General features: G+C 55.1%; 1 protein-coding gene across 1 annotated transcript in view; it reads right to left on the reverse strand.

Annotated features, from left to right (window-relative positions):
• The window catches only part of ARAP3 (ArfGAP with RhoGAP domain, ankyrin repeat and PH domain 3), a 55,567-nt gene that overhangs the window by 18,853 nt on the left and 18,921 nt on the right, over nt 1–17,793 (reverse strand). The window contains exons 8-19 of the mRNA XM_077825006.1: nt 13,664–13,784; nt 12,803–12,990; nt 11,879–11,985; nt 11,519–11,718; nt 7,383–7,468; nt 6,920–7,102; nt 6,490–6,652; nt 2,361–2,492; nt 2,114–2,267; nt 1,212–1,314; nt 592–790; nt 215–278 (exon numbers count right to left, since the gene is read on the reverse strand). Of these exons, the coding sequence (XP_077681132.1) occupies nt 215–278; nt 592–790; nt 1,212–1,314; nt 2,114–2,267; nt 2,361–2,492; nt 6,490–6,652; nt 6,920–7,102; nt 7,383–7,468; nt 11,519–11,718; nt 11,879–11,985; nt 12,803–12,990; nt 13,664–13,784 (1,700 nt within the window). The remainder of the gene's footprint in view (nt 1–214; nt 279–591; nt 791–1,211; nt 1,315–2,113; nt 2,268–2,360; nt 2,493–6,489; nt 6,653–6,919; nt 7,103–7,382; nt 7,469–11,518; nt 11,719–11,878; nt 11,986–12,802; nt 12,991–13,663; nt 13,785–17,793) is intronic.

Below are 17,793 nucleotides of genomic sequence, written 5' to 3' on the forward strand. Positions count from 1 at the left end.
CCAGGCAAGGATTAGATCCCGCCCGCCCCCATGTGGGCTCAGGCAGACTCCTCTCCCCGAGCTGTGCTCAGACTCCGCTCCCTGGGAGTCCACTGACCAGGCTGTCTGTATGTTTATTCACCCCCAGGCTTAGTCTGTCCAGACCCTGGGCCAGTAACACCTCCTTGCAGGCAGGAGGTGCTGCCCATCTGTGTCATGTCCTGGCAGAGCTCACCTCCCCATCTCCACCAGGATCAGCACCTCCTTCTTCTCAGGAGTCTCAGTGAGGGGCACCACACCTGCACAGGAGCAAATGGAGACTTTAGACGCAAATCCCACCCAGGGGCCAGGGAGAGACCTTGGGAGCTGTGCTGGGCCCTCACTGGGCCCCCCAGGGCAGCTAGAAGGATCCCCGAAGCTTTACATACTGTGTACATGCAATCGCTGACCCAGCACTGGAATGCAGCACCGCTGGGGTGGGGCATGGCTGGTAGTGAACAGCGCTCGGCCACACAGCACAGGGCTCACTGACCCAGCACCGCAATGCAGTCCCTCTGGGGTGGGGCACAGCTGCTGTTTCCCACAGTTGGGACGGGCAAAGGCTGTACTCACTGAGCTCCTGCAGCCTCCGGAGGTTGATGCTGTCCTCGGCTGCGCCCTCCTCCCCTGGGCAGAAGAACAGGTGGGCTTTCTGCAGAATGAAGAAGCCCTGCAGCCACTGCTCAGGGCTGAGCATGGATCTGTAGTGCAACCGCCCCACTCTCTGGAACTCGTAGCCCAGCAGGCAGTGACAGCTGAGCGGTGTGAACCACTGCATGGGACGGAGAGACCGGTTAGATCCAGGCTGAGCGCAGGGTGAGGGCATCACAGAGGGCTGTACCCCAGGTTGGGTGGCTGTGGGTGGGGACAGGAACTGGGGGAAGGACTATGCCCTGCATTGTGGATGGAGCCAGGCAGAACACTATACCCTGCGTGTGTGTGTGTAAGGGGGCAGTGCCAGGGCGGAGGGCTATGCCCCATGTGGCAGGCAGGAGGGATGCTGATTGGATCCTGCACACACACCCCCGCCAGCAGCATGCCAATGTGGGGGAGGGTCTGTCATGCCAGGGAGATGAGGCAAGTTAGTGCTGCAGCTCTCAGCAGCTGCTTCCCAGCCTGGCCCATGGAAGAGGCTGGTACTGCTGGGTGCAGTGCCACACTGGGCCTGTGCCCTGGGTGACTGTGTCACACACCTTGCCGATGGCGCTGGCCCAGGCCTGCAGGGTGTCCGGCCCATCAGCTCCCAGCTGCTGCACTTTGTCACCACTCAGGAAGAGCTCCAAAGCGAAGCGAAACCTGTAGACGAAGGCAAAAGCATGAGGGGGGCAGGGCTCCCACAGCAGCCCAGTGCCCTGCCCACCACAGCCCTTGCACTCTGGTTCAGCAGTGAAAGTGACCCTTCCTGAGGCTGCGCCGTACTGAGCTCTGCTGCATGGAGGCCAAGGCCCTGAGGACTGGCCCTGCTCATGGGGCTCGCTAGGCCCAGGGCGCAAGGCCAGCAGGTGGCCGGAGGGCAGCAGGCCCTTCCAAATGGCCCAGCTTTAGCTGCCTCCCCACATATAGGAGCCAGAGCGCAACTTCCCCAGGCAGCAGAAGCAGGGGGCCCAGGGTCACTAGGTAGCTTTCACTGGGACATCTGCAGCACCAAGCAGCAGACCCGAGCAGTCAGGGTTTGGGCCCAGTGGGGCGAACTCAGAGGGCCTGGCTATGGAGAAGCAGGGAGCTGGCTGCAGGGACTCAGCAGGCCTGACCCCTGCACCACAGTCCCTTCAGCATAAGGGCATAGTGCCCCTTCACTGCTAATCTCCCTCCCTCCCCAGTGCATGTCCGCAGAACTGCTTGGACCCCAAGGTGGTTGCCTGCCTCTCCCTGCAGGGCAGCCCCATGCCCAACACACTGCCTGCACCCAGTGCCTGGGGGTCTGGCTGCCTCTGATCTGCTTGCCACATGGGGGCCCCAACAATGGACTGCATCCTGGGGGATTTCGGGGAGTAACCTGACTGTGCTCCAGCCAGGGTGCCGACTGAGGTGGGAGAAGGTGGGCATGCGCCAGGGTGTGGACGGGGAAGGGGCATGTCCCTTCGGGGCAAGGTACCTGTCCGGAGGTCCAGGACTGGCCAGTTCATCTGCTCTGCTCACGCCCAGCGAGACCATGTCAGCCAGCTCAACCTTCCCCACTGACTCAGCACATTTGTCAGTCTCATAGAAGAGGAGAGACTTCTCCAGGGAGCACCAGACGCGGTGCAGTTCTGCAGGGAACACACTGTCAGCAAGAGCAGGTCCCTGACGTACCAAGCAGCCTCTCTCCATCCTAGCCACCATGGGACCTGGCCCATACCTACCATCTCTGCTCTTCCTGGTGCCGGAGAGCTTGGAGAGGGCTGGTGCTTTGTAGAGGTAGCCACTGTGCACCACGGGCTGGGTGATCTCATTGTAGACCCCTTCCAGACTTGGCTCCTGAGCGCTGGGGCTCCCTGCCAAACACAATAACCTAAGAACGGCCATACTGGGTGTGACGTTATTGACATGAACTGTGACCATACAAATCGTTGTTGCAACCAGGGTCCTATGCTGGCACCAGGTCTTGTACAGAGGAGGTCAAGTGGAGTGTCTATGGAAAGGTTGTAGTTTGCAGGTTATGATTATGCTATCTGTATGTGTGTATCATTTTTGTAGTTGAAGTTATCAATATTGGCTATGTACTGGTCTCTTAATGTGTTTGATTCTAAGTAGCCTCAGTGAAGCATTTGGTCTGCTTCTTGAGAAAGGACTATTCTCAGTAAGTGCCCAATCAAGAAACACTTAACTGACAATGGACTTTGGGAGATGCCAATCCATATCTGAGCTTTTCTGGGAACGTTCAAACTAACATGTATACAATGGCGTTGGCCTGCAAAAAGCTGAATCATTCATGGACATGGGACTTGCCCAGGTGGCTAAAAAGTCCATTTTGTTGCTGTGATTTTGCACAAGAGAACAAAAAGGGTTTCCGCCCACAAGGAGAGAATATAAAAGGCCCTGGAAGCCTCTCCTTTTTGTCTTCAGCTGGCTTAAGAGATAGCCTCTCCACCCCCAAGAGATGCCTGAAAGAAACTGGAACAAAGGACAGTAACTACAGGGGTGTGAGTGATTGCTGAACCCAAACTAGGAAGGAGTCCAGTCTGTGAAAGAAGCTTATTGGAACATCTCTGAGGGTGAGATTTACCTGTACAGTAACTCCTCACTTAACGCTGTAGTTATGGTCCTGAAAAATGCAACTTTAAGTGAAATGATGTTAAGTGAATCAAATTTCCCCATAAGAATGAATGTGATGGGGGCGGGGTTTAGGTTCCAGGGAATTTTTTTTTGCCCTACAGTACAGTCCAGTGCTATAGTTGGGAGGGGCCCCCGCCTTACCCCACACAGGCACAGCCCACTGGCACTGCAGAAAGTGAGGCAGGCAAGGAGGCAGAAGGTGCTGTAGGCTAGGAGAAGCACGTTGCGCAGGGGCAGCTTCCCCTACTCTGCAAGCACCAGGGGCAGGGGGCTAAACCCTCGGCCCGCCTACTCCACCCCTTCCCCCAAGTCCCCACCCTTATCCTCCCTCTTCTTCCTCCCCTCCTCCCCCTTTACTCCGCATGCCGCATCCTCGCTCCTCCCCCCTCCCTCCCCTGCGTCCTGCCCGCGGCAATCAGCTGGCTTGGGACGTTCAGGGGATAGGAGGGACGGGGGAGGAGCGAGGACGCGGTATGCAGCCTCCCCCCCCTCCGTCTCCTGCCTCCTGCCCGCAGCAATCAGCTTTTGTGGTGTTCAAGAGGCGGCGGGGGAGGGGAGCCTACGTGCTGTGTCTTCACTTCTCCCCCCTCCCTCCTGAACGCCGCAAGCCAGCTGATTGCCGCGGGCAGGAGGCGGGGTGAGGAGTGGGAGGGTGCAGGGGAGCTGATGGGGGGCTGCGAGCTGTGGACAAAGCAGGCTGCCAAACGACGTTACAGCGAAGCACTGCACAACTTTAAATGGAGCATATTCTATAATTGAGCAGGGACATAAGATTGAAACAACGTTAATCGAGAGGACGTTAAGTGGGGAGTTACTGTATGCAGTTTCTTAATGTATTAGTTTTAGACTTGTGTGTTTTGTTTTATTTTTTTTTTTGGTAACTTACTTTGTTCTATTACTTGGAGTCACTTAAATCCTACTTTTTATTCTTAATAAAATCACTTTTGCTTATTATTGAACCCAGAGTTAGTGACTAATACTTGGGGGAGCAAACAGCTGTGCATATCTCTCTATCAGTGTTATAGAGGATGGACAATTTATGACTTTATACTGTATAAGATTTATACAGAGTAAAATGAATTCATTTGGGGTTTAGGCTCCCAGAAAGACTGAATACTGGGGGCTGGGAAAGTCTCTGTTAACTAAGAAACTCCTGAGCTGAGTGGATCTCTGTTTCAGTGAACTGCAGGGGGGCGTGGCCCAAGCTTTTGGTCTGTGCTGTAACTGACTGGAGCATCTTACTCAATAAGACAAGAGTGGAGGGAAGCCTTCTCTGGCAGGGGGGGTTTGTTTTCAGTGGTATCCCAGCACATCTAGTGACAGTCTAGTCACATCTAGTGACCAGACTGTGACCAGAATTGCATGCAGTATTCAAGGTGTGGGCGTACCATGGATTTTACTCCTGAGGGCATTCTGCACAGAAATATTAAAAATTATGCTCACAATATTTTAAAATTCTACAAATGTTATCTGTCAAATAAATGTGAAGGCTCCAGCATGGCATTGGGGAGCACAGGCTACTGGCTGCGCTGAGGTGGGAGATCACTGTGCAGCTCCCCCTCGGGACACGGACTCAGTGGTGAGGCTGCACCCAATCCTGACACAGCACAAGGACTGGGCCTGCTCCAGAAACATCCCAGGGCCCTGCCCCTCCATGGCAGGTGCACCAGGTAGGGGCAGACAGGCTCAGCAAAGCAGGATCCAAGTGTGGAGGGGTTTAGTCTGGGAGGATCCAGGTGTGGGTTGAGAGCAGGGGCGGGCAAACTTTTTGGCCTGAGGGCCGCATCGGGTTTCTGAAATTGTATAGAGGGCCAGTTGGGGGAGGCTGTGCCTCCCCAAACAGCCAAGCATGGCCTGGCCCCTGCCCCCATCTGACCCGCCCTGGTTCTTGCCCCCTGACAGCCCCCTTGGTACTCCTGCCCCATCCAACCCCCCTGTTCCCTGACGGCCCCCCGGGGACCCCTACCCCATCCACCCCTCACTCTCCATCCCCTGACCGCCCCCGGACTCCCCACCCCTAACTGCCCCCCAGCCACCCCATCAAACCCCCTCTCTCCTTCCTGACTGCCCCCCCGGGACCCCTGCCACATCCAACCACCCCATGTCCCTGTCCCCTGACTGCCCCCGGAATCCCTGCCCCTGACTGCTCCCCACGACCCCATCCAACCCCCCTCTCCTTCCGGACTGCCCCCCTGGGACCCTTGCCCCCATTCAACCACCCTGTTCCCCACCCTCTGACTTCCCCATCCACACCCCTGTCCCCTGACAACCACCCCCAAACTCCCGTGCCCTCTAGCCAACCCTCCCTGCTCCCTGCCTCCTTACCGCGCTCCCTGGAGCACCGGTGGCTGGCGGCGCATCAGGACAGGCAGCCGCGCCGTCTGGCTGGAGCCAGCCATGCACCACGCAGCACAGAGCACCGGGTCAGGCCGGACTCTGCAGCTGTGCTGCCCCAGGAGCTCGCTGCTCCACCAGCCAGAGCATTGCGCCGGCGGAGCAGTGAGCTGCGGCTGCGGGGGAAGGGGGAACACAGGGGAGGGGCCGGGGGCGAGCCTCCCAGGCCAGGAGCTCATGGGCCAGGCAGGCTGGTCCCATGGCCGGATGTGGCCCGCGGGCTGTAGTTTGCCCACCTCTGGTTGAGAGGGTTCTGTGTGGGGCAATCTGGGTGCAGGTGGCTCAGTGGGGGATCCAGGTGCAGGGGGGTGATCTGGATGCACATGGGCTTGTTGGACGGTTCTGGGTGCAATGGTAATAGGACTCTGCAGGGGGGTCCAGGTGAAGCTGGTTGGGGGTCAGCAGGGGGCGGGTCTGGGTGTGGGGGGGATCAGTGGGGGGTTCCAGATGCTGGGGGAGTGGGGCTCAGTGGGGTTGGGATCCATGTGCAGCTGGTTGGGGTTTGGTAGGGGGCTCACAGGGCATCCCTCTCAGTCTGCCATGGCTCAAAGGTGGGCACAATGTGGGATAATGACAAAGCTGGCCCCTGCGGGACCTGGAGAACTGTGGGTTCGGCCCCTTGGGATGACTGGCTCTGGCCAGAGCCTCAGCCTCACGGTTCTCTTCTGATGCCCCTGACATTCCACGGGAAAACGGGTGGCACAACTTTGCCAATGCTGAGGGCAGCAGGACCAGAATGGGCAGGGGCAGGGGAGGAGGCAGTGACAGATAAGCCACCCCCATCACTGCTGTGGGGTAGGGGGCTCTGGGATCTCCATTTACCTGGATGGTTCCCATGCCAGCTGCTCTCACTGGTCTGCCAGAGCTCGGTTCCCTGCGACCCGTCGCAGCCCCCTGTGTCAGCTGCCATCCCGGCTTCAGTGGCAGAGAAGAAATGCAGGATCGTCTTCAGCAGGCTGGGCCCTGCCACAGCAGCACAGAGCGCCTGGGGCGAGAGACACGATCAGATCTCTAGCCTTGGCACACCCGCTGTCCACGGACACCTGGCTGCCAGCTCAGGGGCAGGAGGGGGAGCAATGCAGGCATGTGTGTGTGCCCACACAGAAGGCCAGATCTATCCTGCCCATCCCCATGGCTTCTGAACCCCTGCCACAAGTGCAGGAGGGAGCATTGGGTCAGTAAGGGAGTTCACTGTGCTCTCCAGAGCCTGTGCCACTGCCCCAGGACCATCCAAGCCCAGTCTGCCGATTACCTGCAGCACGTCATCCTGGGAAGGGTAGCGGGGGTGTGGGCGGCGGTACCGCCCGTCGCGGTATTTGTGAGTGATGAAGACCTGTCTCTGCTCCGTGCTGGCGTCTGGGTAGAGGGCCTCAGAGGGCGGGAGGCACGCAGCCCAGAACCGGTTCGCTCGCTCGTTTCCCAGCATGATGAACAGCTGAATGAAAGGGGAAGGGGGTAAGATAGCACTGGGGGATTCTGTGGGTTGTTGAGGGGGGACATTGCAAGCCCCTGGAGGGGGCTGGGTGTCAGAGATGGACAGGGGATTCCCTGGGGGAATGCTCTGGGTCCTCTCCCCGCTGCCAGGGCATCCCCAGGAAGATCAGCCCCCCACCCCAGACCCCGACTGTGACACACATTTCTGTAATGTCAGCTCTGCCTTGTGGGCGCTGGCTGTGGCAGCACATGGATGGGGGTGAGCAGGGCAGTCTCTGTACCTGGACAATCTCATTGCTCCAGACGCTGGTGTCGAGCTTCAGGCTCTGCACCTTGGACACGCTGGAGCCCAGGCTCCGGTGCTGACCTGTCGGGAGCAGCAGAGAGACTGTGAGCAGCCCGGCTGCCCGACCTGGCCGGCCAATCAGCTGCCAACCCATCCACCTGCCCAGCCAGCCAGCCAACCTTTTGACCCAGCCACTCAGCCCCCCACTGACCCGCCAGGCCCCAATACTGACCCACCCACCATCCCACCAACCCGCCTGCCCCATATACTGACCCACCCACCCCCTGCCACCCCACCGACCCACCTGCCCCATATACTGACCCACCCTCCTCCTGCCATCCCACCGACCCACCTGCCCCATATACTGACCCATCCACCCCCTGCCATCCCACCGACCCATTTGCACCATATACTAACCCAGCCACCCACTATCCCACTGATCTACTTGGCCAATATACTGACCCACCCCCTGCCATCCCACTGACCAATTTGGCCCATACATTGAGCCCCCCCACCATCCCACGAGCCGCCTGCCCCATATACTGACCCACCCGCCACCATCTCACCACCACATATACTGATCCACACACCCACCATTCCTCTGCCACATATATTGACCCATCCACCTGGCCTGCCCATATACTGGCCCACACACCCGCCATCCCACCGACCCACCTGGCCCATATTCTGACCCACCCGGCCAATATACTGACCCATCGACCCACCTGGCCCATATATTGACTCATCCAACCACCCCCTGCCATCCCACCAACGCACCTGCCCATATACTGAATCACTCACCCGCCATCCCACTGAGCTGCCTGGCCCATATACTGACCCACGTGCCCACCATCCCACCGACCTGCCTAGCCCATATACTGACCCGCCAATCCACCATTCCTCCGACTCGCCTGGCTCATATATTGACCCCCCCACCCGCCATCCCACATTCCTGCCTGGTCAATATACTGACCCACCAAAGTGGAGCGCAGAATCTGGTCCAAGAGGTAACTATAACAGGACCGCTTGGAAATAGTGATCATAATATAACAACATTTAACATTCCTGTGGTGGGAAGAACACCACAACAGCCCAACACTGTGGCATTTACTTTCAGAAAGGGGAACTATGCAAAAATGAGGAGGTTAGTTAAACAGAAATTAAAAGGTATCGTGACTAGAGTGAAATCCCTGCAAGCTGCATGGACACTTTTCAAAGACACCATAATAGAGGCTCAACTTAAATGTATACCCCAAATTAAAAAACACAGAAAAGAACTAAAAAAGAGCCACCGTGGCTTAACAACCATGTAAAAGAAGCAGTGAGACATAAAAAGGGATCTTTTAAAAAGTGGAAGTCAGATCCTAGTGAGGTAAATAGAAAGGAGCATAAACACTGCCAAATTAAATGTAAAAATGTAATAAGAAAAGCCAAAAAGGATTTTGAAGAACAGCTAGCCAAAAACTCAAAAGGTAATAACAAAATGTTTTTTAAGTACATCAGAAGCAGGAAGCCTGCTAAACAACCAGTGGGGCCCCTGGACGATCGAGATACAAAAGGAGCACTTAAAGATGATAAAGTCATCACAGAGAAACTAAATGAATTCTTTGCTTCAGTCTTCACGGCTGAGGATGTCAGGGAGATTCCCAAACCTGAGCCGTCTTTTGTAGGTGACAAATCTGAGGAATTGTCACAGATTGAAGTGACACTAGAGGAGCTTTTGGAATTAATTGAGAAACTTAACAGAAAGAAGTCACCAGGACCAGAAGGCATTCACCCAAGAGTTCTGAAAGAACTCAAATGTGAAATTGCAGAACTTTTAACTATGGTTTGTAACCTGTCCTTTAAATCAACTACTGTACCCAATGACTGGAAGACAGCTAATGTAATGCCAATATTTAAGAAGGGCTCTAGAGGTGATCCTGGCAATTACAGACCGGTAAGTCTAACGTCAGTACCGGGCAAATTAGTTGAAAAAATAGTAAAGAATAAAATTGTCAGATACACAGAAGAACATAAATTGTTGCGCAAAAGTCAACATGGTTTCTGTAAAGGGAAATCATGTCTTACTAATCTATTAGAGTTCTTTGAAGGAATCAACAAACACTTGGACAAGGGGGATCCAGTGGACATAGTGTTCTTAGATTTCCAGAGAGGCTTTGACAAGGTCCCTCACCAAAGGCTCTTATGTAAATTAAGTTGTCATGGGATAAGCGGGAAGATCCTTTCATGGATTGAGAACTGGTTAAAAGACAGGGAACAAAGGGTAGGAATAAATGGTACATTTTCAGAATGGAGAGGGGTAACTAGTGGTGTTCCCCAAGGGTCAGTCCTAGGACCAACCCTATTCAACCTATTCATAAAATGATTTGGAGAAAGGGGTAAACAGTAAGATGGCAACGTTTGCAGATGATACTAAACTACTCAAGATAATTTAGACCAAAGCAGACTGTGAAGAACTTCAAAAAGATCTCACAAAACTAAGTGATTGGGCAACAAAATAGCAAATGAAATTTAATGTGGATAAATGTAAAGTAATGCACATTGGAAAAAATAATCCCAACTATACATACAATATGATGGGGGCTAATTTAGCTACAACTAATCAGGAGAAAGATCTTGGAGTCATCGTGGATAGTTCTCTGAAGACGTCCACGCAGTGTGCAGCGGCAGTCAAAAAAGGGAATCAGTAAAAAAGGGATAGAGAATAAGAAGGAGAATATCTTATTGCCCTTATATAAATCCATGGTACGCCCACATCTTGAATACTGCATACAGATGTGGAACCCTCATCTCAAAAAAGATATACTGGCATTAGAAAAGGTTCAGAAAAGGGCAACTAAAATGATTAGGGGTTTGGAACGGGTCCTATATGAGGAGAGATTAAAGAGGTGAGGACTTTTCAGCTTGGAAAAGAGGAGACAAAGGGGGGATATGATAGAGGTATATAAAATCATGAATGGTGTGGAGAAAGTGAATAAGGAAAAGTTATTTACTTGTTCCCATAATATAAGAACTAGGGGCCACCAAATGAAATGAATGGGTAGCAGGTTTAAAACAAATAAAAGGAAGTTCTTCTTCACACAGCGCACAGTCAACCTGTGGAACTCCTTGCCTGAGGAGGTTGTGAAGGCTAGGACTATAACAGGGTTTAAAAGAGAACTGGATAAATTCATGGAGGTTAAGTCCATTAATGACTATTAGCCAGGATGAGTAAAGAATGGTGTCCCTAGCCTCTGTTTGTCAGAGGGTGGAGATGAATGGCAGGAGAGAGATCACTTGATCATTACCTGTTAGGTTCACTCCCTTTGGGGCACCTGGTATTGGCCACTGTCGGTAGACAGGATACCTTTGGTCTGACCCAGTATGGCCATTCTTATGAACCGCCATCCCACATGCCTGCCTGGCCCATATACTGACCCACTTACCTGCCTAGCCCATATACTGATCCATCGACCTGCCAACCCACCAACCTGCCTGGCCCATATAGTGACCCACCCGCCACCATCCCACCGATCCAACGGCCCATATACTGACCCCTCCCGCCATCCCACCCACCCACCTGCCATCCCACTGACACTCCTGGCCCATAAATGGACCTGCCCACCCACCATCGCACCAAACTGCCTGCCCCATATACTGACCCACCAACTCCTCCCCACCCGCCTGCCATCCCACCTGCCATTCCTACTGACCCGCCGATCCACCATCCCACCCCAATTGGCCAGTATACCCGCCCACCCAACCACTAACCCATCCACCTGCCATCCCACCTGGCTGATATACCCACCCGGCTAATATACCCACCCAACAACCTATCCAACTGATATACCTGCCCATCCACACACAAACCCACCCAGCTGATATATTTCCTCACCCACTTGCCAACCTGCCTGGCTGATATACCACCCGACCACCTGATATACCCAACCACTGACCCGCGCAGCCGATATACCAACCCGCCTATACACTGACACATCCAAGCAGATATACTGCCCCGCCCAGTCATTATACCCACTCACCAACCGCCCAACCAATATACCCACCCGCCCAAACTATCTACTGATCCGTCAAGCGCTCTTACCCACCCCTCCCCCACCGGCAGGAAAGGGAGGAAGGAAATGCACTGGCCTGCACACTGCTTGCAGATCACCACGCACAGGTTGATGGATGCCCAGTCGGGGCTCAGGGCTCTGCAGTCAGCACAGAACTTGTTGGCTTTGTTGGACCAGATTTTCTCAGCCACCTCGTAGTCATACAGCATCTCTGCAATGGCATCCTGCAGGGCCTCCATCCACTCCCGTTTTTCCCGCTCTGACTCAGCCACGAAGCTGGGCAAAGGCACAACCAGGAAACTCAGAGTGTCCTGGGCTTGTCCTTGGGCACCCGAGTTACACAGAGCCCCACTGCAGCACCCAGGTATGCCAGGGCACCCAATACGCTGCCCAGCCTCCAGCCAAACCCCAGACTGGCACCCCCCAGCACAGTTACCTGAAGATCTTGAGTGGGCTGATGAGCTCGAAGCTACGGTTCTTGGCCTCCCGGATGGTGGCACCGTGGAGCTCTATCAGGCAGATGGCGATGCCCATTTTAAAGAACTACGAATGGAAATGGATGCAGTGAGAGGCTGCAGCCTTAGCCCTGCAGAGCCATGGCCCAGCAGGGGGTACAGCACCCACAACCCTGCAGGACAGCTGCACACGCTCCAGGCACACCCACAGACAGCAATGCCTGCATGGGGCACTCTCCCCCTTGGCATACCAGCGGGCCCGCTTTGCCAGCCTGCACTGAGTCTCCACAAAAGCACATATCCTGTGGGGTGGGGGTGGGTGGGTACACACCCCCTCACACGCTACCCATGCCAGGAATAACCCATCCCTGGTAAGGTGGGGACTCAGACTCTGGTCTTACAGACCAGACCTGTCTGCTACATTATCCTCTCTGCCCTGTCCCCCGTCCCTGGCTCCTCCCGCACACTGCTGGGGGTGGGCCAGGCCAGGGAGAATGGCCACCCCGTGTTACGGAGGGGAAGCAACTGGCTCTGGAACCAGAGGCCACCATCTACTCATCCCAGCCCAGTGCCCTCTCCTCTGTCAGGTCCCACAGGGGAAAGGAGCTGGTCCCCAGTCAGAGCGGCCTGGCCCACACTGGCATTAGGCACACGTAATCCCTGAGCGGGCGTCCACAGCTCCTTAGCCTGCCCACAGACATGGGCACACAGGCTCCGGGCCATCATCTCTGATCCCAACTACAGGGGCCTCAGCGGCATGTGGGTCTCCTTGGGAGTCCCAAGCTGGGGCCATTGGGTGCTGGGCCCAGGCCCGCGGGGCTGGCCTCAGACTCAGCCTGGCTCCATGCTGCTGGGGGACTCTAGGGCTCCCCACCTGCAGCATGGCCAGGCCCCGCCTCACTCACCTGCTCACTCTTGTACAGCCACATGTTGGCCAGGCTGAGGGCTGCAAACAGCTTGGACTTGTGGCCCTTGAGCTCCAGGGTGCCACACTTCTGGCAGTGAGTGCTGCTGGCCAGGCGGGGCTGGGGGCTGACCAACCGCTGCTCTGCCACCTTTCTCTGCAGCGTGGAGCACCACTCGTTCCTCTGAGCTGCAGGGCATAGCAGGGGTGGGGTGGAGACAGGCAATGAGTGTCCACACGCAGTCCAGCACCACCTGGGCATAGCCAGGACACCACAGATGGAGCCCAGCCAGGAGCCGGCCCCAGACATCCCAGCCCCAGGGCTTGGGAAGCAGAGCAGGGATGAGCAACTGGCCCAGCCGCAGCAGAGGGGCGCTTGCTGTGGCAGACCTGGGGGAGCTCCCCATGGTGGCAGGCTGGGCCAGGGGAGCAGTGAGCACTGTCAGTGGGAAGCAGGGACTCCACGGGGAAGCAGTGTCTGAGGGAGGCCATGGGTCGGGGGGCAGGGAGAGGAATGATCCGTACAGGGGGCACAGAGGTCAGGCTGGAGGAAGCAGCTGGGACTGGGGAAGAGTTGTGGATGCAGGCACCTAAGGGAGTTTGGGCTGAAGGACCTGCAGTGGAGGTGGGGGCTCTGACTTGGGAGGGGAGGCCTGAGGATGGGGGAAACCCCTCAAAGGGGAGTGGGCTCCGGCTGGGTGAGGGGAAGGCTCTGGCCAGGGGCTGTGGATTAGGGGCAGTCTCTAGCCATGGGGGCTCTGGCTGTGGATGGGAGGCAATCTCTGGAGGGGGGGCTCTGGCTGGGGGCTGTGGATGGGGGGTGGTTTCTGGATGGGGGGCTCTGGCCAGGGGTCTCTGTCACCTTCATTCTCGGCTCTGAAGACAAAGATCCTGTGGCTTGTGACGACCTGGAACTTGTTCTCCTTGGTGGCGCGTGCCATCTCAATGACAGAGAGCGGGATCACACCCTTGGGATATGGCTCCTGGAACGGCCCCAAGAGGGTTACACTCCAGACTCTGACAGGACCCCATTGCCCCTGGTGGCAGTGTGCCCCCTTCAGGCAGGGCCCACGGAGTTTGCTTTGGGCTAACTTAGTGTTTACATTGCTCTTTTATTACCCAGAAGCTCTGTGTTCTTGGGGAACCAGGGCACAGTACCCAGCCTGTCTGACTCATGAAAGACCTTCCCCACCACCACCTCTGCTTGAACCAAAACGGATCAGAAGAAAGACTTATAAAAAGCAATGAAAAGGCACTGGGAGACACACCTAAACCCCTGGGATAAGGGTGACAGGATTAAGGAAACTCCCCTAGCTTCATTTGTATCGAAGATGAGACAAGTAGGCATCTCCATTAGCATACAGAATGGAGAAGAGAGATTCCAAGGCAAGAACTGCACAGAACTCTGGGACCAGAAAAGCAGGGAAGCACTGCATGATGGGGGATCTCTGCTCCAGATGTTAATGAACCCACGCCTGTACACACCCAGCTCAGTAGTTATCAGACCAATTCTAGTAATAAATCCTTTATTGGTATCCAAAAGAGTGAAGCTGCCTAATTGCATTGAGAGCTCCCTCCAAGGAACACCACCCATAGCCAGGAATGATCAGCTTCCACTGTCTAGCCTGAACAAAACAACTTTGGTATACTCCCTTGAGCCATCAGTGTACACATAAACAAATCTAGTATTCTCCCTTGAACCATTTTTGTTTCTCTTCAAAAACCCCAACCCATTCTCAAGTAAGTGTTCTGACGCCTGAATCCAAAATCTGCCTCAGTTCCATTCGGACTTCATCTTCTCCTGACTGATCGTGCTGGGGACTCTGCCTGTCTCCAGCACTCCAGACCCTCAGCTACCACCACCACCTGGGACCCCCAATCGATTCAAGCTTCACGGAGTGGTGAGAACCCAGCTCGCTCTCTCTCTCTGTATAGCCTTCTAGCCCTGACTTGAGTGATCAGTTACAGTTTTCTCAACCTGAATTTTATAATCAAGTGCAAGTTAGATTTAATATTATAACTGTTTTGTTTGTTTGGCTCCCCTATGATTATTACCTGGAAATAAATAACTTTCATGATTAAGCTGGTTGCTTCTCTCTCTCTCTCTCTCTCCCCCTCCCCCACCCTTGTGGGTGTTTTTTGGTTTCCTCATTCATTCTGCAGCAACGCTCCTCGAACCTAAGTTAAAAGATCCCTGCAGCACCCAAAAATCCTGTAGGGTTTGCTCATGAAGTGGGTCACTACCAGAACAACTGTAACGTGAAAGTGGGGATAGGGACATGCTGAACCTGGGACGCAGGAGGGTGGCAGCTTGGAGGTGCTGCTCAACCCTGCCTGCTGAGTCCAGGGACATATAAGGGGTCAGCTTGGGAGTGCTGATTAACGCGGGTCCCCTCCGATGTGCTCTGTTAATGTGTCTGTTTGTCTAATTCTGGGGCTGGTATGGAGGTGTCAGAGGTATTAACTGCCAAGTCTAGAGATGTTAAATGGCTCACTGAGAGCTGAAACCAGTTGTGGTGAGACTGTGTTTCTGCCCAGACCTGAAATCAGTTGTGGCAGGACTGTATTTCTGCACAGAGCTAAAATCACTAAGAGACTGCGCAGCAGAGCAGCAAGCAGGCAGCCGGTGATGAGAGACCAGCAGGGTGGCAGCGGAGACATGTGATGATCGAGTAAGTGCCTCTTACTGCCCACCCAGGGTAGGAGGTGAACTCTGCAGATGCACCTCTGAATTCCGGGTCTGCACCGACCAAAGGCAGCAATTGTGAGTGGGGTGCAGAGAAGGGTCGGGCATGTGAAGGGGACTTTTGGGTTGCTAGACTTAAGACCCTGAGGGAAAAAGAAGCATTGCCAGCAGATCAAGGGAAGTGATTATTCCCCTCTCTTCGGCACTGGTGAGGCCACATCTGGCGTACTGCGTCCAGTTTTGGGCCCCCACTACAGAAAGGAAGTGGACAAATTTGAGGGAGTCCAGCGGAGGGCAACAAAAATGATCAGGTGTCTGGGGCACATGACTTACGAAGAGAGGCTGAGGGAACTGGGCTTGTTTAGTCTGCAGAAGAGAAGAGTGAGGGGGGATTTGATAGCAGCCTTCAACTACCTGAAGGGGGTTTCCAAAGAGGATGGAGCTCGGCTGTTCTCAGTGGTGGCAGATAACAGAACAAGAAGCAATGGTCTCAAGTTGCAGTGGGGGATGTCTAGGTTGGATATTAGGAAAAACTATTTCAGTAGGAGGGTGGTGAAGCACTGGAATGGGTTACCTAGGGAGGTGGTGGAATCTCCTTCCTTAGAGGTTTTTAAGGCCCGGCTCGACAAAGCCCTGGCTGGGATGATTTAGTTGGTGTTGGTCCTGCTTTGAGCAAGGGGCTGCACTAGATGACCTCCTGAGGGTCTCTTCCAATTCTAATCTTCTATGATTCTATGAAAAGGAAACTGCCCAACCTACTTGGGGTGGGTCTTTTATTCATTGTTTATGTTTATGAACTCTGTGGTGTTTTCCCAAATTAATGCCAAGTTACTTCCCTCCTTTTATTAAAAGTTTCTTTTCTACACTCACTGTGCTTGTGAGTGGGGAGGAAGTATTGCCGCTCAGAGGTGCCCAGGGGTGCTACGTAAATTTCCCAGGTTACAGGGTGGGGGCTCAAACCAATTCTGTGTTGTATCGATGGAAAGGAACCCCTAGATATTGAACCCGGCCCTGGCTGCAGCTGGCTCCACCTGGCAGAAGGGTTACACGTGCATAAGTGTTGCCCTGCAACACCTCTGGGATGGCAGGGGGTGTGAATGGACAGGCCTTGGCCCAGCTTGACTCAGAGCCCAGACCGAGTCCCTGGCACTGACAAAGTGAGCAAACAGCTCGGCCCTTGGGCCCAGGAGCACGCAGTGCATGTGCCTTGAGAGGCCATGAACAAGGAGCCCTTCAGCATCATGCACCCACGTCTCAGAGCCAAGCACGTGCAACTCCATGGCTCTGGCATGTTCCTTCAGGTGCCTGCTCCCAGGATATTCCTCATTCACAGCACTGGGATGGGCACATATACAGTCTCTCCTAAGGATGCCCCCCAGGTCAGGCGCTTGGGCCCCCTCCTGGGCTGTTCCCAGGATCAGGCCACGTACGCACTGGGAGCTGCACAGCTCCTGGCTACTAGCTGCACCATTCCAATGTGCCTGGGGGCAGGAGAGTCCTGAGTGCCCAGGAGAGCAGGCCCGGCCCAGCTCCTTGGCACCCTGCTGGGGTACTGCATGTCACTGGTGCGGAGGGCCCCACTTCAGCCTTAGCTCCCCTCTCCCTGAGCAAGAGCGCAGACCCTGCCGGGCGCCCAGGGCAACACAAAGGCTCCCAACTCAGGCCAATCCACCCTGCTGTCCTGGGAAGGCTCCCAAGGGGACCCCCTCCCAGAGCTGGGGGGCATGGGGCTGTACAAGGGGGAAATACACCATTGCCCTGCCCCACCTCCCCTTGGACTCACAGGGCAGAACCAGTTTCCCTCATCCCCCTCCTCTCCCCTTGGCAAAGTCCAGCCTGGTCACAGCCCAAAGCGGGAGGGGCACGGGGCACTGCAGCAGGGAATACGGAGGCAGAAAGAAAATGGAAACTGCTATGCCCCAGGGCACAAAGGGGTGCTCCTGTTAAATGAACTGGGACTGGGACACCCCACTCCCACCCCTTTCCCCTCCTCCATTAACCTCATCCCTATCCCTACCCCAGCCCTTCCCCTCCCCCATCAATTTTATCCCCTAATCCTGACCCCTAACCCTGCCCCTTCCCCCATTAACCTCATCCCCTAATCCCAGCCCATCCCGCAACCCCAGCCCTTCCCTGTCCTCATCAAACTCATCCCCAACCCCCACCCTTCCCCCTCTTCTTCAACCTCATACCCTAATCCCACCCCATCCTCTAACTCTTTCCTCTCCCCCATCAACCTCATCACCCAAATCCACCCCATCCCCTAACCAGGGCTTAATTTATAATGAAAGAGGTGCTGGGGCTCA

This window comes from Eretmochelys imbricata, chromosome 8 (genome assembly GCF_965152235.1).
Source record: "Eretmochelys imbricata isolate rEreImb1 chromosome 8, rEreImb1.hap1, whole genome shotgun sequence".
NCBI classification, from domain to species: Eukaryota; Metazoa; Chordata; order Testudines; family Cheloniidae; genus Eretmochelys; species Eretmochelys imbricata.